General features: G+C 37.7%; 1 protein-coding gene across 1 annotated transcript in view; it reads right to left on the bottom strand.

The window, feature by feature from the left end:
* The window catches only part of LOC126249038 (tyrosine-protein phosphatase 69D), a 388,523-nt gene that overhangs the window by 129,197 nt on the left and 237,179 nt on the right, over positions 1–22,147 (bottom strand). Inside the window, exon 14 of the mRNA XM_049950657.1 lies at positions 14,857–15,103. Within this exon, the coding sequence (XP_049806614.1) occupies positions 14,857–15,103 (247 nt within the window). The remainder of the gene's footprint in view (positions 1–14,856; positions 15,104–22,147) is intronic.

Genomic DNA, 22,147 nt, shown 5'->3' with positions numbered 1-22,147 from the left:
AAACTTGGGCAGTTAACTTTGATACCACACAAAACCTCCATCCTGCAAACCCTGTTTTCACTATTGAAGGAAAAAATGTGTTGAAAGTCAGTCATACAAAATTTCTAGGTGTACATGTTCAGGCAGATCGGAAGTGGGAGGTACACCTAAACGATTTAAATTAGAGACTGAATTCACTAGCATATGCTGTTAGGATCCTCACTAAAAATACAAGCTGCTCATCAGTGCTGAAAATGTATCATCGCAGTATACAGTCGCTACTTATGTACGGAATAATTTTTGGGGGGAATTCCACAAATACTACAAAAAATTTAAAATATAGAAAAAGATTATCAGGGTGATTAAAAAAGCTAAATGTAAGGATTCCTGTATACCCCTTTTTAAAACTCTGAAAATATTGCCACTGCCTTGTTTGTATATATACGAAACACTAATTTTCACAAAAGGGAGCAACTTAAAAAAGGAAAATCTCTTCAAACACAACTATGATATACAGACATATAAAAATAGATAGAAGATGAACCTACATAGAAACACAGTAAACACAAACTTATGCAAAAGATGAGTGTATAATTCTGGAGCTATGTTATATAACCATATGCTTTCTTACCTAAAATGCATTTAAAATAAAGTTAAAACAGTTCTTGCTTGACCACTGCTTCTATTCTTTGTCTGAGTTTATGGAACATCATAATAAGTAAACTTCATTTAGCAAATTTCACTAATTGTCAATTCATAATAGAGTTTACATTGTGCTTATCATGTCATCTCACTTAATAACTGTTATTATCACATGTAGAAGCAATGTAGTACACCAACCTACATTATTATGCATTTTTATTACGTCAACAATGTAGTCAAAATGACTATATTATTGTAAACTAACTAGGTTTACCACTGCCCTATATCACATGTACAAACAATGTATGAAAGTGATTCTTGGACCAATAAATAAATAAATAATAAATGTATATCAGGAACAGTATTGGTCCTAATATGCTACCCTGCGGAACTCCTATATTAATGTATTTTGGTTCTGATAAGTGTTTTACTAAATTTTTAGATCTATTTGAAGTATGTCTTATCTCTACTCTTTTCACCCTATCTGTTAGGTATGATCAAAAGCAGTCATTAGCTACCCCTCTTATTCCTAATGCTTCTAATTTATTTAATAGAATCTTGTGGTCGACTGTATCAAACACCTTAGAAAGATCCAAAAATATGCCTGTGACACTCATCTTTATCAAGAGCATCAAGTACAACTTATGTGAATTCTACTATGGCTGAATCCGTATTTTTGCCACTTCGAAAACCAAACTGTGATTCGCTTAAAAGATTGTATTTACTCAGTTAAGTCATTAAGCTGTCTTTCATTATTGTTTCTATTACTTTTGAGAATGGCGACAGCAGGGAAATGGGCCAGTAATTTTCTATGTCTTCTGCATTACATTTCTTAAGCAAAGGTACAACTCTTGCCTGTTTTAACTGCTCTGGAAATGTCCTTAATGTGAAGGATTCATTTAATATATTTGTTAAGGGGCCTTGTATAATCCCTATGCATTGTTTTAGTACACACATTGGTACTTCATCTAAGCCTATTGACTTATTTTTTAGTTTTTGAACAGTTTTATTGACTTCATTCTCTGTGGTTGGAAGTAACAGTATTGTATTTAGTGCAACATTATTTACAGGAGTTATATTTGTTTGGGGGAATGTTTGCTGTAACTTCTCTGCAATACTTGAAAAATTCTCATTTACATAGTTTCCTAAGTGCTGTGGATCATTTATTACCTTATCCCCCTCCCTTAGCAGTATCTTATTATTATTATTATTATTATTATTATTATTAGCCTCTCCCCGTTTCCTTTTTTATAACACCCCAGACTGCTTTGCTTTTATTCTCTGCTTTATATATTATTTTGTCATTAAATGACTTTTTTACAGCAATCAGCACCTTCCTATAGATCTTTTCATATCTATGACAGAAATTTAAGAATTCTGGATCATTGCGAATCTTTTTCCATGGAACTGAGGTGTAAGTGTTTGGGAGGACTTCTTAATACATGCTGTTATCCATCTATTTTTGTGAGATGCTGATACAGACATGCATACTGCAAAAACATCCACAAAAAAAGGTCACTGGACAGGACTCCTTGCAGGGGACATTTACTGTTAATAGCTATGGCGAAGAGGGTGACAATTAAAACACTGCCCCAGAGGACACTATCATTCTGCATGAAACTATCTGACATGAGATCACCGACTCTGTACCTAAAAAGGTGTCCTGAGAAGAAGGACCAAATGAAGATGGGGAGGTGGTCACGAAAGCCACACTGGTGTAGCTGACTGAGAATATTGTGCCTCCAATTAGTGTCATATGCCTTACTCTGATGCCAAAAAATATCCCTAGATAATGCTTGTTATGTTGGAAAGTTTGCTGAATTTCCACTTCTAGCAGGGTCAGGTTGTTGATAGCTGATTGGCACGTCCTGATTCTACGCTGAGAGTGGATAAGGAGCTGCCTGGTTTATAGTATACAGACCAGATGATAGTTGACCACATGCTCTAGATCTTTTCTACACAGCTTGTTAAGGCAACACTTTGATAACTATCGTGGCATGTTTGGTCCTTTCCTTGTTTGAGGAGAGGTATCAAAATTGCCTGTTTCTACTAGTTAGAAAATTTTCCTGTCAGCTGTATCAAATGAACACATCATAAGAGGAGTTTGTTTGACACCATTTGCAAGTGCTGCAGCATGCTGTACTGGATCTGGTCATGACTGGGTCTATATCACAAGTATAAGACAGTGCCAAATCCAGCTCTCACATGGAGAACAGGCAGTTGTAAGACTCCAAATATGGAAGTCCAACTTTACCCTCTTCATGGGGCATGGTAACAAAGACACACCTGTTTCAACACCACTGCTAAATATAACTGAATGCCCTTATTTCCTGGACAACCAAAGCCTACGTCCCAAGGCATATTAGTGTATAGTGTACAGAAAATAAAAGTGCAGAAAAATGTACTGAAACTTAGAAACTCAATGCTGTGGTTGGCTGAACCATAATGCATGTAATGGGTTTGTTTATAAATAAGTCTTCTGCTACCAGTCACGATTTTTTTTTTATTTACTTTTCGCACGACGCGTTTTTGGAAATGATTCCCATTTTCAAGTCTTTTTTGTTTGTTTGTATTGAGTCATTTCTATTAACGTTGTCAATGTGTGAGAGTCTGCTACATTTCATTGACTTTTACTGCAATACATAAGGTAAGAAACATTTGATTTTGTTTAGTTGGTTATCAATTCTTTGGGTGAAGCAAGTGGCAAAATTTAGAAGAATTTGTAGTTATAGTTTTCTAATGATCCATTTGTGCAGAATCTCACACACACTAAACATCACACACATCTTCTTGTACATTTTAGACATCAAAAATATCTTATATAAACCAAAACAGTTACAAAGATCTTCTTACAAGTAGTCCACAGAGATAACATTATAGGTCTTCCATAGATTATGATACGCTTTTGTACACAAGTTATTTATCTTAACAATTTGCCTCATAAATTACTTAATCGATTTTACAACTGTGCTTATTTCTCTGTTTTACTATTTTTATTTAAGTATATATACTATTGAAACATCAGAAGAAATTCACTGATTCACTTTCAAGCTTTTCGTTTAATATATTATCTTCATATTTTCTGAAATGTGAATATATCTCCAGTTGTTCTAGCAAATCCATTTTATGTCACACATCAACAACATCAATAGAAATGGCTTAATACACACAAAAACACACTTGAAAATGGGAATCATTTCCTGAAATGAGTTGTGCGAAAAGTAAATAAAGGAAAATAGTGACTGGTAGCAGAAGATTTATCTATAAATAAATCTATTGTTTTCACAGTCGCAGGCTTTCAAAAACCATTTATAATCAGACATAATACACATACATTTCAAATTATCTCAGACATAAAAGCATGAGGTGGTCAGTATCAAATGTTGCGCTTAACCACAAACATAGAGAGAAAAGGACTTATCATTTCAGGAATTAAACTGCAAGACCATATGCATACTTCTTCTTTACTTAAAAATAATAATGTTGTTTGTCAATTTTCTCTACATGTACTAGTGCACAAGAGTGAAAGTGACTTAGATTAGATTAGGTTAGTTTTTCGTTCCATAGATCCGTGTTGAGGAGATCCTCGTGGATGTGGAACATTTCACTCCTTTTTTTTTTTTTTTTTTTTTTTTAAAAAAAAGCTGAAATAACAATACTAATAGTATGAATATGGACAATACATTATTTGTTTCTATTAAAAAATTCGTCAATGGAGTAGGAGGAGTTGGCCACTAGTAAGTCTTTCAGGCTCCTTTTAAACTGATCTTTATTTGTAACTAAATTTTTTGTTTGCTGGCAAATTATTGAAGATTAGTGTTCCTGAGTAGTGGACCCCTTTTTGAACTAAAGTAAGTGCTTTTAAAAGTCCTTGTGCAGATCATTTTTGTTCCTGCTATTGTATGTATGAACTGAGCTGTTTGTTGGAAAAAGAGATATATTATTTAGGACAAATTTCATTAAGGAGTAAATATACTGAGAGGCAGTAGTTAGTATACCCAGTTCTTTGAAGAGGTTTCTACAAGACGTCCGTGAGTTTACTCCACAAATAATATGTATTACACGCTTTTGGACTCTGAAAACTTTTGTTTGACTTGAAGAGTTACCCCAAAATATTATACCATATGACATTATGGAATAAAAGTAGGCAAGATTTTTCACTTTTATGTCGCCTATGTCTGCTAACACTTGAATTGCAAATACAGATTTGTTAAGGCGTTTATGCAGTTCTGTGGTGTGCTCCTCCCAACTGAATTTATTATGAAGTTGTAGTCCCAGGAATTTAAGACTGTCAACCTCTTCTATCTGCTCTTCTTCATACTTTATGTATATCCTGGGTGGAAACCTCTTACAGGTTCTGAATTGCATATAGTGAGTCTTTTCGAAGTTTAATGTCAGTGAGTTGGTTTTAAACCATTTATTAATATCCATGAAAATATGATTAGCAGATCTTTCTAGAACTACACTCGACATACTATTTATTGCAATACTTGTGTCATCTGCAAACAAAACGAACTCTGCTTCTGGCAGTGTAACTGATGAGAGATCATTAATGTACACAAGAAAAAGCAATGGCCCTAAGATGGATCCTTGTGGGACTCCACATGTAATTTCTTCCTATTCTGATGATGACAGATGACTTAATTCACCAGTCCCTTGCACTGACACCCTTTGTTTCCTGTTAGCTAGGTTTGACTTGAACCATTTTGCAGCACTGCCCGTGACACCATAGAATTCTAATTTATTTAAAACATGAAGCCCAGAATCTTACAATGTATGGAAGCATCATTCTGATAATCACAAATCAAAATAAAGTACTGTTTTTGGGCCAGAAAAGCAGCCTACGAAATAATCAGATCTGTGGTGCCAGTTAGAAACCTCCTTTGAAGGAAAATGAATGACTTCAAATGGTTCAGAGGGCACCTGTGATTACAGTTAAGTCATATGGTTCTACGTCTTTCACTAACACACAATACCCAGCACAAGACTGTTTTCTGGAAAGACACAGGGAGTTCCTTCTAGGCACTCTTTGTCTTTTCACTGGTACTTCTGTGCTGAAGACAAAGGGTGGGAGCAAGATAAACAGAAGAAAAAGTCAACTGCTATTTCACACAGTCTTAAGAGTTGATTTGTGGTAAAATTAATTTCTTTCACTGTGTTCAGTAAGTTTACAATTGTATTTACAATAAAAATGGCTCCTGCAAGTGTTGTCAGTCCTGTGACTTCATTCAATTTACAATGAAGCCGGAGCATATTTGACACTTCAGTCAATGCAAGTACATCTTTGAATGTTCTTGGGCAACAACTTTCTCAATGTTGATTTTGGTGCCCACACATTTGATGGGCACAACACTTTCCACATGACAAGAAGCATTTTTTGTATCACCCCATATGCGTGAGTGCATTAATAATAATCTAGGATTAGCTGTAATTACGACAGAAGATCACTGTACCATTTACACAGACAATCTTGTGTGTTTTGTGCCTGACTTGCTGTGCCACAGTAAAAGTAAAGACATACTACACATTTCAAGCTGGAATAGGAGGTCACCAACATATGTCTTATGAAATAATCTTCACAGGTTTCACTTGTTCATAAATATCATACAATGACATTGCTCACAGATTTGTTATGTGGTGGACTAGATTGACGAATTGATTCAGAACAGTTGGATGGAAATATTTTAACAGCTGACATACCTAAAAGCCCGAATGTTCAAGCTGGTCGACAAAGAGAAACTGAAGTTCCAACTGTTATCATAAGATTTAATGGATGTCATCTCCTTATGCCTTCCATGGGAATAGCATGTTTAATAATGAAATTACTGTCAGAGAAGATCTCAAATACAGAAGGCTAAAAATGTTGAACATCACCATCTCACTATTTGGATTGCAAAATACATTTTATGAAGATTGTAGAATAAAAGTGAATACTACAGAAGGAAAAAAAAGTTGGTATCAAATACCTCTGAAATGAAAGACATTACATAAAACCTCAGGAGCCAACATGACTTGCACTTTGGTTTGTGTTCACAGTATATTTATAAGATACCTGTGCTATTATACTTCAATGTATTATGGTATTAATTATCCTATGACTATTGGTTTTTATGTATATCCACATCATTAGTACTGCCCATTACTACCTTCATCTACATCTATTTACATTCTCCACAAGCCATGGCAGAGGGTACCATGTACGACTACTAATCATTTCCCTTCCTGTTCCACTCAAAAACAGAGCAAGGACTGTCCACATGTCTCTGTATGAGTGCTAATTTCTGTTATCTTCGTCGTCCTTACAGGAAATGTATGTTGGCGACAGTAGAATCGTTCTGCAGTCAGCTTCAAATGCCGATTCTCTAAATTTACTCAACAGTGTTCCTCGAAAAGAATGTCGTCTTCCCCAAGGGATTCCCATTTGAGTTCCCAAACCATCTCCATAATACTTGTGCGTTGTTTGAACCTATCAATACCAAATCTAGCAGCCCACCTCTCACCTGGTTCGATGTATTCCTATAATATGACCTGGGATGAACCCCAAACACTTGAGCAGTACTCAAGAACAGACTGCACTAGCATCTATCTGCTGTCTGCTTTTACAGATGAACCATACTTTCCTAGAATTCTCCCAAAAAACTGAAGTTAACCATTCACTTTCCCTACCACGATCCTCACATGCCTGTTCCACTTCGTATTGTTTTGCAACATTACTCCCAGATATTTAAATGATGTGACTGGGTCTAGCAGCACACTACTAACGCTGTATCTGAACAATATGGGTTTGTTTTTCCGACTCATCTGCATTAACCCTCATTTTTCTACATTTAGAGCTACCTGCCATTCAGCACACCAACTAGAGATTTTGTTTAAGTCACCTTGCATCTTCCTAAGTCACTCAATGATGACACCACCCCATAGATCACAGCATCATTAGCGCACAGCTACAGATTGCTGCTCACTCCGTTAACCATATTATTTACGTGTATAGAAAATAAAAGTAGCTCCGTCACACTTCCCTGAGGCACTCCTTATGATATCCTTGTCTCTGATGAACACTCGCTATTGTGTATGCTTGTTTGTTTGTTAACTGTACACAGTCGGGCATTGTGTCAAATGCATTTCAGAAATATTGAATCCAAATGTTACCTTTCATCCACCATACACAAGATGATATGTGAGAAAAGGGCAAGCCGAGTTTTGTACGACTGATATTTTGAAAAACTGTGCTGATTCATGGACAGATGCTTTTCAACTCAAGTTAATTTATTACATTCAAACTGAGAATATGTTCAAGAATTCTGCAGCAAAATGATGTTATGGATGTCCATCTGTAATCCTGAAGGTCTCTTCTTTTACCCTTCTTATACGTAGGAGTCACCTGTGCTTTTTTTACAGTTGCTTGGGACTTTGTGTGGTGCGAGAGTTCCACGATAAAAGCAAGCTAAGTAAGGGGCAAATGCCTTAGAGCATTCTTTGTAAAATCAGACTGGGATTCCATCTGGAGTTGGCAATTCATTTGTTTTTAACTCTTTCAGTTGTTTCTCTATGCCAAGGATGCCTATTACTATGTCATTCATAAAGGAGTCTGTGAAATGGTCAAACAAAGGTACATTTGTATGAGTCTCCTGCAGGAGTGATTTCTTAAATGTGAAATTTAAAACTTTGACTTTACATTTATTATCTTTTAATGCCACACCAGACTAGTCAAATAGTAACTGGATAGAAGCCTTAGACTGACTTAGCAATTTTATGCAGGACCAGGATTTTCTCGGATTCTTGGCCAGATCTTTTTACAGATGTACAAATCTCTACAAACCTTTGACTGTTATCATTTGCACATTTTCTTTTGAACCAAGAATGCAACAGCCTTTGCTTCTGTTGTTGATAATTCTTCCGGGTTATATGGTCGTGGTCCATGGAATTCTTCCATGGCCATATAACCCGGAAGAATTATTAACAAAAGTACCATCCGGTCGTGAAAGCCTTCGCTTCCTCAGGATTTTCAAAATGTCATCGTTAAATCATGGTGGATCTTTTCTGTCCTTAACCCACTTACTAGGCACATACTTCTCCAAAGCACGATTTACAATCAATTTAAACCTTGCCTGTAGCTCCTCTGTGTCCATCACACAGGAACTAAATGATATCTATTCATTGAATAAGTGAGATGTTAACAACCTATTACCTGCAGTTTCTAGCAAAAACACTCTCCTAGCATTCTTGTCTGATGTATTAACTTTAGTAACCATAGCCACTACGATGATGTCCCAACCACTAACTCTTGTCTCTTTACTGACGCCATCGATAAGGTCAGGCTTGTTGGTAACTACAAGGTCTAAAATATTTCCACTGAGTGTAGGCTGTTGAACTAGCTGCTCAAGACAGTTTTCGGAAAACGTGATCAGAAGTACTTCGAAAAAGTGCCTGTCTGTACCCCATGCAAAGACTCCACAGACATCCAAGTCTATACTCAGTAGTTTAAAGTCACCCATAAGTAGTATTGTATTATGTGGGTCTTTATGTGCTACAGACTGTAGAATTTCTTTGAGTGACTCTACAACTGTCATAGTAGAATCGGGTGGCTGGTAAAAGCATCCAACAATTATCCTGATTTCACCTAGTCCTGTTATATGCAACTAGATAACTTCACTGTCACACTCAATTTCAATCTCAATAGAGGCAATACTTTCATCAACTGCAATGAATACTCCCCTCCTATGGTATCCAATATGTTTTCCAATATACATTCCATGACTCACTCTGTATCTCAGAACCTTCTACTTAAGATTTCACCCAGCTCTCAGTCCCATGGAATAATTTTGAGCACGAGAACTTTCCTGGAGGGCAGTAAATTTGGGAACTTTATTACGAATACTTTGACAATTTACTAATAAAATTTTGACGGTCGAAGTGTCATTATATTCTACTTTTGTGTAGTGCAGCCCTGGCCTATTCCCAATTCCCCAACTGATAACACTGGTCCATAAATCTGCAACTAATACCGGCACAAAGTTGACAAAGCTTTAGTTGAGACCCTCCACCCAACTCCAAACCAAATTAGGGAAAATGCTGCAAATTTTGATTTCCACTTGCACCCCATGAGTGAGGTCAGCAGCCTTCACCACTTCTGCCAGCCTCATGTATGAAATGAGGATGGCTACAGAACCCATGTAAAATGGGCACTGTTGAAGCCAATGTGAATAACAACTTGCATAGAACTGCACTCTACATGCTCGATAGCCACAGGTAAGGCTTCCTCCACATCTTGTCTTACACAGCCTGGACAAACATTGCTTTGGTCATCCAGTGTAGTGGATGCTGGTCATCATCTGACTTCTGAAAGACCAGTCCACATACTGGCGGCACAGCAGATCACTTTGCTTGTTGTGGAATATCCCTCTGGGCTGTTTATGCCAATGTGCACCTGTTGATAGTTCATTTTGATACATTTAATGACTATTCTAGCTAAGGAGCTTCCATGTAATTCTTCTGTCTGAGAAATGGCTTACACCAGGCATCTCCTTGGATTCCGTTTTTCTCACGTGACTATAAACTTCTAAGGTCTGACTGTGTAACTCATTGTGGGAGTGGGGTGGGTGCATGTTTCACTCCTATTTAAAACCGATGGTATCAGATACATCGGATGCTAATGGTGATAGAGAAGCTGAGTTCTCATTTCCCGAATTAAATGTATCTAATCAGGAATTTTTGATTGGAGTAATCTATTAAACAACCTGAAATCAGCATGATATCATTACAGGAGATATAAACTTCCAGCTACTCTTGCCCTGCAAAGAATTAAAGAAGACTACTACTTTCTAACAATATGAGTATTATCTACGCTGGAATGCTACAGAACAATAATGTGATGAATATAGTGGAGCATACTTCATGTGCAGCTCACATGCATGCACCCAAAGGCACCGTGTTTCAGAGAACGGCCGAAAATACACACAGAAGCTAATTCAATATGCATGGTTGTAAACTCTATAAACAGACCATCAAACTGTCACAGAAACTGAATGAAATACTGTGAAAAAATATTAATATGAAACAACATTTCTGTAAGAGCAGCAGATACTAGCTGAAGAAGTAACAGCCAAAAATCTCATCCAATACACTCAGCTTTTATCACTTTTAATTAATTACCAGCCTTTACTCAAATATAACTATACCAGAAGCTGTAACAGTAATCCAAAAGAACTTATGAATATTAAGAAAATTGCATACACAGAGATTGTGGAATTCATGGAACTTCTCCAACTAACTCTAGAGTTACAACTATTTTATATTTAACAGAAACATTTATAAGCAGCCAGATGGCCTTGCAGTGGGATGATGTACATCTGGTACTATAGCTAACATGCACATAAATCATTTGGAACAAAAATTAAACAGCCATGAACCCTGCATAAAGAAAACTGAATTTTAGGGGACATATGTAGATGACACACTACCACTAGTAAAAGCAGATTCTGAAGACCCAGCAGACATTCTAAATTGTTTCAATAGTCTACACGAGAAAACTACATTTAAAATGGAACATGAATATAACAGAAGCATCAACCATCTGGAACTAAATATCACAAGACAACACCATATGCACAATCAAAATTTATAGGAAAAATACAATGAGTGACACCACAATCCCTGCAGCCTCATGTTACCCAAACATCCACTAACAGGCAGCATACAGGTCAGAGCTACATAGGGCAACTAAAATACCTTTGAACAATGAGAACATGCAACATAGTGAAACAGATAGCAGTTGCCAGTGATTATACTGCTTGCATGGTCAACACCATACTGGACAAGGCGAAGAGTGTCTAAAAGAAAAAACGCAACAACAACAACAACAACAACAACAACAACAACAACAACTGTATATCTAGCACCCCTTACATTGGCAATATATCACAGAAAATTGCAAATATTTTCAAAAACCACAAAATAAAAAATTGGGTTTTCTACTTGTACATCTAATAAACTACAACAAAAAATAATACAAAGCTAAGTGTAATTGTGACCCCACACTCAAGCTCTCGAATATACAAAGTAACATGTGGGGAATGCTGGATGTTCTGCCTAGGACAAACAGGAAGAGATTTCAACACCAGGTATACACACATTAAAGCCTATACACACAACATCAACAGCAGCCACACAGATACACAATACAGGGCACCAATTTGGAGAGCTAAAGCGTAATGTCAAACTATTCCACTAACCAAATAACGGACATAAAATGGATCATTATAATAACTGGAGATATATCTGCATTACAAAAAAATATGAAGATAAAATATTCACACTCTGACTGCTACAGACATACTCTCTGCACTCAGGGTTGCTTTGTTTTAGCTGTACTGCTCACCTAATACTGCTAACTATGCTGACAGACTGCATTCTGGCCGCTGGGAAATACTTATCATCCGATTTTAAGAAAAACACTCAGAGAGTAAAATTATGCATATTACAGTGTTACATTTTCACTCAAAGGACTGAATTTCTTTTCTTTATTCATCACAGTTATTGGGCTGCATCAAATTAAATAAAACACTGCATGAGTATCAAAGAGCTTGCAGAGGTAAAAACGTGTTGCGTAGACTCTCTGTATGGTTGATTTCAGCTCATACACTGCAATCCATGAAATGTAGATACGATATCAAAATTTTATTTAAAACTGAGAGCAGAATGATGTATCTCATTTTGTTCTCAAGATATTGTTTTTTTACACCTGGTTGACAGTTGGGAGCTGCGAGCCCTATTCTGTCCCCGCATGTTGGGTAATCGTATGGTCATAACAATCTTCATATTTCTTCAATAGTCCAGGATATCAAAACGATGTTTTTTTGCAAACGATAGCATGCAAACAGGTATGTTGTATGATAAATGCTTGAAATTATTTTATTCACTGAGATATGGAATTAGCTCATCCACAGCAGTGAGACAGTTGGCAGAATGGGACACACAAACACGTCAATAGCACTTAAGGGGAGTTGGAACGCCCTATCCCGACAATGTTCAATTTAGCGACTTTGGCTTCCCTGTATTTCAGGAACCACTGTAGCCATTGACATGAATCTTTTACAGGCCATTAAACTGTATGCTCCGAGTCTACTGTACTACAATAATTACATTTCAGCCACTACTTTGGGAAATACAATTTTTTAACTACACGGTTAAAATTTTGTGTACTGTACTTTTTTTATACATTATCCTAAATAATTTTAATGATATGTAACATTATGTTGTTATTTTAGTTCAGTAGACTCAGGAAATGTATGTTATTACTCCCTGAAAATATGAATACTCTACTCGAAGTGGTTTCTGAGATTTAGGGAAAAATACAACAGAAAATGTAAATTTTCTGGAATGGCTTCTAAAGTTTCAAAAGACTGTAACTCATATAATATATACTTAATTTTTTATTTTTAGCCACTCAGAAGCACCCTGCACCATACTGTATATCATCCTCTTGATCTTTTTCCAAGTTTTTTCTTCTTTTCTTCTTTCTGGACTCCTTAGTGGCCAACTGTGCTGCATACTCTGCTTTATCAATGCAAACCTTGTCCATCCGTTCAAGTTCTCTGATGCAGTTTGCTCCAGGATTAATTGCCATATGCACTTTCACCCTACCAATGTTGCCATCATTAAAGCAACACGAGCATCACTGACCCCCCACTTTAGTGTCTTCATTCCAACAAAAACATTTTTTGGTAAGCGAGTCCATATATGATTATTGAACAACTCACTGGGATTTTGAGTCTGACCATGCAGACACTTCTTCAGTAATTCAGGAATTGCCAGGTCTCTGTAAATAGAAATAATTCAAAAGCCAAGATCGCTTAAATACTGTTTACTGGATAACCGGTTTTGAACACACTAAAGGTGCTATCATCGGATCTGAATATAGGTTAACATTTATAAACCATTTGGATATAACAATACATGAGGCAGAACAGCTGATATAAAATCATTATCAAAACAAATCAAAAAACAACTGCTCTCATGGTCATTCTTTTCCATAAAATATTTAAAACCGAATTCACAAGATAAAACTATTTGGTACATGACCACTGCTCGACTAACAACGGTCGGCATCACACTGATGCTGGGTCATGAGTCGTGCTTGGGTAGCTCAGTTGGTACAGCACTCGTCCATCATTTCTGATAGCAGGAACCACCACAGTTATGCTCGAAGGGGTAATGGCATAATGAGCCTGATCTGGTTGACTGCTGTCTTTCAATTACACATCACCTTCTCAAAAATCATTGATTCCATGCAAAAACACACACATGTGACACACTTTTTTCGTTACGCACAACACACATTCAGGCACAAATTTAATTTCCCGACACACCTTCGGCAGTCAAAAACAGCACTACACCTCTCTGTTCTTCCATCCTGGCCTCTGTAGTGAAGTTTGATGCACACACTACTTGCTGAGCTCACCTGAAGCATGTCTAACAGACAAATAGCACAGCAGTGAACGTGCCTACCTGTGTTAATAACATCTGTGCCATGCTCATTATACAGCCTGCCTCATTTTCATTTGACTGCTCTTATATTTCGCGCTCTCCACCAAACCAGTTAACTTATTTCCCAAATTGGTTCTTTTTATACTGCAGTCATATGCTACTTAATGCAGTCACTGCTCACGTATGAAAAAAATGAAATGCGGAAATTACAAAAAGCAGTGTTAATTACAATGACTTTTTTTCAAATAACAGACATCCATTCCTATATATTATTATTATTATTATTATTATTATTATTATTATTGTTGTTGTTGTTGTTGTTGTTGTTAATTTACTGCTACTGTACTACACATACTGTAAAGTTAACTTGCCAAGGAGGTCTTGTTAGATGTAGGAGATGGCCTGAATCTCACGTATGAACATAGCGAAACCCAAATTCCAATGATTTCAACACTATCTCTAAGGGACCTCATTATTAGCCGTAATACTTCAGAGACCAATACCGAATTCCATTAACAAGTGATTAAATGATAGAAGCAATGACAAAAACTGACTTGAATCACCACCAATTAAATTTGAGGAATGGGGCATCTTCTTACAGTGTAATGGCAATGCACAAGCATAACATATATTTATACACAATTATGACATCAAAAATTACATTATTCAAAATAACTCAACATGGAAAATGTAAAGATGTTAATTTGCTTGCTGGCATATGGCTCACAAAGTTGCCTGAACTGTACTTACCTAAATGAATTTGCAAGTGTCATTTCCACACCCTGTGCCTCAGCAACATGCTTTGTATATCGTTGCAGCAAACAGAGTGACAATAGAAGCACCAGCATGATCACAGTTAAAGCACAAAGTAATTGCAGCACCAGTGACAGGACATGTTGAGAGGGCTCCGCCCGAAGGGCAGCAGGGCCAGGACCTGGGCTCAAGGTTGTCAGGTACGAACTGTATGCTGGCAACAATGCTCGTCCTTCTCCATACACTGAAAAATCAGACATTATATCTAGTAACTTCACACTATGAAACCAACATTATTTGAAACGGGAAACTGCTAATCAGAATGGGTATTAACATTTGTAAAGAACTGATTGGTCTAGGCAAATATTTACACATTTTTTTGAATGAGAGGGGGTTTGTGAGATAGGCTGGTTGATTAACTTTTAAGGCTACATCAATTGAAAGTATCATTTCTTCCTACTTCTATTACCATATTAATTTCATCCATATTTTGCAGCTTTGAACATGACTGTATTCAATACACTGGGAGTATGAATTCATACTTCCAGTCTATTATCATAACATCTCCATACAATATATTTCTCCAGTACTGTACTGTTTGTTATTTCACGAAATACTTGCTTATGTAAATTAATGCCTTCACCAAAATATACAAGTTACAAATCTTATTGGGGCAATGAAGGCCATTCATTATTTATTTCTACTAATTACTGAAATTCAGTGGGTTTTCAGTTGTCCAAAAGTTTTGTTTTGTTTGTAGTGGGCATAAAGGAAGATTGGGACCAAGCTGCAAAGAGTTGTTTTCTCTTTGCTTAAAAACAAGTCTTCATATCAGTGTCAGTTGTAGAGGCTTAATTTAAAAACCTGTGTAAATATTTTTTTCTCTCATGTATTTAAAATTAGCTGTCATTTGACAGCAAGCAGATTGGACTGCTCCCAGGAAAACTGCAGCAGTGGGAGCCTGTCTTATTGGCTCTCACTGTGTTATGACTTCCACTGCACAAAGTTTTGTGCCTGCCATTTCAAAAGTCAAAAATATTTCTAGCTGTGTAAATCATATTTATTTCAAGAAAGAATATAGCTCCAGCCTCAATTACAACTAAGAAAACATTTCTGACATGATTTGAAACATTAACAGAGACCTACAGCATAACAAACACAATGTAATAGAAAACTCTGGAAATAACTGTTGCCGGACAAGGCAGTTAAAAATATAAGTATGTCAATGAGTTGAATAGTTTTCAAGACATGACATGGCAAATTTGAAATTGTTTCCTGGGTGACAAAATTTTATCCATTTCAAAACAATTAACATAGGCCTAGCTCAAATTAAAATTAATATCAGGTATTTGACTTCCTTAGATAAACAATAGATATACCATATATGAATATGATTTTCTGGGAAATAGAGACTTTAAAGCGATTTTCCATTGACCTGGAGAGAAGATCGAAGAGGTGGTTGCCTGCAGATAGTACACGGTGGTTATGATGAAACTTTCGTCAATGAGCCAGTGTAGATGGGAAACAACTCATTGTATGGGTATTATACTTTATAGGAATGACATTCAGATTGTGCGCTGCAGGACTTAAACTATGTGATCTCAAGTATCTGGGGGAGGGGGGGGGGGGAAGTTTTTCATATTAGGTGCATTGTGCTGCCACCTGCTACCAGGTACTCCATATCAGTGACCTCAGTAGTCATTAGACATTGTGAGAGAGCAGAATGGGGCACTCTGTAGAACTCACAGACTTCGAACATGGGCAGGTGATTGGGTGTCACTTGTGGCATATGTTTGTACGTCCACTGTTTCCGATTTGATAGTGAAGTGGAAATGTGAAGGGACACATACAACACAAAAGCGTACAGCCTGACCTCATCTGTTGACTGACAAAGACCGCCGACAGTTGAAGAGGGTCGTAATGTATAATAGACAGACATCTATCCAGACCATTGCACAAGAATTCCAAACTGCATCAGGATCCACTTGAAGTACTATGACAGGTAGGCGGGAGGTGAGAAAACTTGGATTTCAAGAGCGAGTGGCTGCTCATAGCCCACACATCAAGCTGGTAAATGCCAAATGACGCCTCGCTTGGTGTAAGGAGTGTAAACATTGGATGATTGAACAGTGGAAAAACATTGTGTGGAGTAATGAATCACAGTACACAATGTGGTGATCCAATGGCAGGGTGTGGGTATGGTGAATGCCCGGTGAATGTAATCTACCAGCATGTGTAGTACCAACAGTAAAATACGGAGGCGGTGGTGTTATGGTGTGGTCATGGTTTTCATGGAGGGGGCTTGCACCCCTTGTTGTTTTGCATGGCACTATCAAAGCACAGGCCTACATTGATATTTTAAGCACCTTCTTGCTTCCCACTGTTGAAGAGCAATCGGGGATGGGAATTGCATCTTTCAACATGATCGAGCACCTATCATAAGGCATGACCTGTGGCCCAGTGGTTACATGACAACAACATCCCTGTAATGGACTGGCCTGCACAGAGTCCTAACCTGAATCCTACAGAACACCTTTGGGATGTTTTGGAACGCTGACTTCGTGCCAGGCCTCACCGACCAACATCAACACCTCTCCTCGGTGCAACACTCCATGAAGAATGGGCTACAATTCCCCAAGAAACCTTCCAGCACCTGAATGAATGTATGCCTGTGATAGTGGAAGCTGTCATTAAGGCTAAGGGTGGGCCTACACCATATTCAATTCCAGCATTACCAATGGAGGGTGCCACGAATCTGTAAGTAATTTTCAGCCAGGTGTCCAGATACTTTTGATCACATAATGTATGTTGTTAGAAGTGTTAGTGTTGTGACTTGTCATTAGGCGTTGGTACTGGTCCGGCAATGTAGGGTTGAAACACATGCATAAATGTGCATTACAGTTGCAGACAGTCAACACAGGACTAGACAAGGTGAGCACGGCTTTACTCATAGCGCTGTTTTACCAAAACGGAAGTAAAAGAGCTGCTGCTCTTTATGAATATTGATGCATTAAAGGAAGACAGGGAGGTCTTTTTCCATACCAGGTTTGAAGAACATGAATTGCAAATTTGAATTAACTGGTGATGAACTGCTCGTAGGAGAGACAACAACCAATTGTGCCACAAATTGTTGAAGAAATTACTATTGCCATGGCTGACAAGGCTGGACGCAATGTGTGATCTCTTAGCAGTGCATGAGCTGAATATACCATGGTCCACCATTCAAAAAGTTCTGCAAACAACTGTGAAATGGTATCCGTATAAACTTCACGTTACTCATCAACTTTTGTCAATATTAGAGTAGACTTTGCTCTTCCATTCCTTGCAAGGCTTGATGTTGACAACATGTGGCACTGGAACATTTTGTGGAGTGATGAAGCACACTTTACATTCACTGAGGCAGTGAACACTCACAATTGTCACATTTGGGGATTACCACCACCAACAAACATTTATGAACTTCCCCTGCATAGTGAACAACCATTTTTTCTTTGAGTAACTGTGACCCCAAGTACCAAGGACATGCAGTATGAATGGCAAACAATACTGTTATCTAATTTACCAACAGAGAGAGGTACTTTAGACTCAACTGTTTGGATGCATGGTGGAGCTCCACCTCACATTGCTCATTAGGTCACTTGCTTACTCCATAAGACATTAAGAGAAAAGCTAATCATTGACTGATTGCTCCAAACTGCGTAGTCACCAAGATCACCAGATTTGAACCTGTGATATTTTTGGCTGTGGGGTTACCTGAAGAACAGGATTTATCAACGAGACACTAACATAGGTTGGAGGTTGGAATTGAGTGTGGTAAGGGAGGCAGCCCAACCTGCGATGTTTTGGGCAATAGTAGAAAAATCTCTTGTGAGGTGCAGATGGTTGTCACAATGAGCAACACTTGTAACCTGAAGTGTAAATATGATATGCAATTAGTGTATGTTGACCTCTCATGTAGTAATTAAAATGTGTTTCTTTCAATGGTTTATTCGTTATTTCTTTTCCACATGTCCTTCCAAATGTTTCCACGAAGTTGTCCTACAATCACTTGTTTTTTGTGACACACACACACACACACACACACACACACACACACACACACCAGGTAATCAAGCTACAAAGAATAAAGGTTAAATTATAGTATTCCATCAAGATCAGGATCATTAGAGCTGTAGCACAAGCTCAGTTTGGACAAGCATAAAGCTGGAGAACGTACCGTGATCCTGTTAACTGAACTATCCCAGCATTTGCCTTGAGTGGATTAGGGAATCCATTGAAACATACATTCAAATGGCTGGCAGGAATTTAAACCTTGCTACAACCAAATATCACACAAAATCTTAACTGCTGTAGAAATTCACTTTATGACTGCAGCACAGGTGTTACCATGTAGGATTCCACAACAAATACATAATGCTTCTTAAAAACTACATAAATGGTAATAAGAAGGTAAAAGGTATTCATATAGACTATGCCCCTATGGCATTTGGGAAACAGAGAAATGAGAAATAGTTCCTAAACTTTCAACATTTATTGTTTGCTCTATTTGCTACTGTGTAAAATGAAATTTGTTGCTAAAGAAATATAAATGCTATTTCATTATTACCAACTAGATCACGGGATAGTTTTTTCCCATTACATTATATTTGACACAAATTACATTAATTCTGTGTGAGTTTGTCAAATCTCCCTATTTAGGCATCATCATCATCATCATCATCATCATCATCATCATCATGTTGTCTGTCTTGTGGCAGGTTTTGACTGCATAGCCCTCCATGCTTCTCTGTCTTTTGCATTCCTCTCCATTCTTTGGTACCCTCCTTGTGGCCTGCTGATGACATCCAGCATCTGAAACCTCCTTCTGCCCCTCCTTCTCTTTCCCGGAACGAAACCTTCAAATGGCCTCTACTAGAAGGCAATCTCTTCTTAGATTGTGGCCTATCCAGTTTAGTTTCCTGTTCTTCACTGTCAGCAGGATCCTCTGTTTTTCTCCAACTATCCTCAGCACTTCTTCATTCCTGACTATCAGTCCAGCTGATCTTCTCCATTCTATCCCATATCCACATTTCACAAGCTTCAATTCTCTTCACATCCGTCTTTCTGAAAGTCCACGTTTCTGCTCCATACAAGGCCACACTCAATATGGAGCACTTAACCAGTCGCTTCCTTAATTACTTGTTTAAATAACTAGTTAGGAGTCTTCTCTGCTTTTGAAATGCCTCTTTCACCAGAGCCATACTCGCTTTAATATCTTGTTGGCAATCCATGTCTTCTTTAATACAACTTCCTAAATACTTAAATGCTCTTACTGTTCTACGATTTCCGACTCCAACTTAATTTTCACTTTTCTTTTCTTTAGGCCTATGACCAGGCTTCTGTTTTTTTTTTTTTAATTAATTTTTATACCATATGCTGCACAGGCTTCATTCAGTCATTTAGCATTTGAGTCAGCATCTCTTTAGTTTCTGCGAGGATCGCCATGTCATCCGCAAATCTTATACATTCAATTTTCCGCCCATCTATCCTGACGCCTCTTGTCCCATTCAAACAGTTTTCCAACACTTCCTCCAGATAGATGTTAAATAAGATCGGCAAGAGACAACAACCCTGTCTCTTCCAATGTTGCTGTCTTCAAAGATCCCATTGCCTATTCATATGCGAGCTTCCTGATTCAGGTACAGATTTGCGATTAATCTTGTCTCCTTCCACTTTATTCCCTTCTTTTTCAAGATATCTAACAGCTTATCCCACTGCACTCTATCAAAGGCCTTTTCAAGGTCTATGAAGACAGCATACACTTCTTTACCCTTTTCTATGTATCTTTCACCAATGGTTCTTTGAAGTCCAATGGCATCTCGTGTTCCCTTTCCCCTTGTGAAACCACATTGTTCTTCACCAAGTGTTTCTTCCAGCAATCCATATAGCCTCCTATTCAGAATTCAAAGAACTACTTTTGCTGCCTGTAATATTAGGCTGACTGTCCTGTGGTCTTCACTCTTTTTGGGATCAGGACTATTATACTTCCGAGAAAGTCTTCTGGCCATTCTCCTTTGTCACAGATGTACTTGCAAAGAGAGGTCAACCCATTTTTGCCTGTTTCTTTTAAACTCATTAAGATTTCTGTCGGAATGTCATCTACACCACATGCTTTGTTGTTTGTAAGTTCTGCCAATGCCTTATTTACCTCTGAACCTAGGATAAAATATACTTTTTCATCTTCATTTACTGATTCTTCCTTCTCATTCTGCAGATCGGAAAGTCTTTGATCCACTTCATAGAGAGTTTCAATATATTCTTTCCATCTATTCTGAACAGCGTGTGGGTCGCTTATAAGAGTTCCACCTCCCCCTTCTATCTACATATTTGTTTTGTTCTTCCATCCCTGAAATACTATTTCCTCGGCTACTCGATACATCTTTTCGTACTTGCCCTCTTTCTCCAGTGTCTCAATTTCTGAGCAGATTTCTCTCGTCCATTTTTCCCTTGACTGATCAGTTACTCTTCTCAGCTCATTGTTCAGTCTTCTGTATTGCCTTTTTCGTTAATCAGTTTGGGCATTTTTCCATTTCTCCTATCTGCCATCTTCAATATCACATCATTGGTAACCCATGGTTTCCTTCTCCACTTGCACTTCAGCACACCAACAACATCTTTACTGGTTGCTTTCGGGGTGTCTCCGAACTGGTTTCACTGTTCATTTATGCCCTCTGTCTTTTCTCTAATTTTCCACTTGTCTCTGAACTCTTCAAGCTTTTTGATTATTTCTTCTTCCTTTAGAACATACAAGTTAAATTTCTCTCTCACTTTACCTACCAACATTCTCTTCAATCTAGCCTGTGGTCAGAGTTAATATCTTCTCCTGGATAAGCCTTGGCATTTCTCATCCATGTCCGGAATTTACTCTGTATTAGTATGAAATCGATCTGGTATCAGCTATTGTCTATATTCGATGTCCAAGTGAAATATTGGAAAACCCGTTATCTGGTCTTTTAAGCAGTGGCATTAGGTACCCTAACTTGAATTAATATCAGAGTTGTAAGGGATTTGCATTGTGACACGAAGTAGGCAACAGCTTACCAGTTGCTGACACAAGGGCAATCACAAAGCAGGTATCACAGATACACAACCTACTGAATCCTGAGCTTTCAGATCTGAATAATAATTCCTTCATAAAGACGAAAACATTACAAAGGACAGTAATGTTTTGAGGGGAGGTGGGATGGAGGTGTTATGAGGAGAGAAAAACGGTCTTCAAATCCCCGGTCAGGAGAGAGAGAAGCATGAA

Source organism: Schistocerca nitens, chromosome 3, assembly GCF_023898315.1.
Source record: "Schistocerca nitens isolate TAMUIC-IGC-003100 chromosome 3, iqSchNite1.1, whole genome shotgun sequence".
In the NCBI taxonomy this organism is placed as follows: Eukaryota; Metazoa; Arthropoda; class Insecta; order Orthoptera; family Acrididae; genus Schistocerca; species Schistocerca nitens.
Note: the sequence above shows the minus strand (reverse complement) of the source record. Positions and strands in the feature narration are given on the sequence as shown.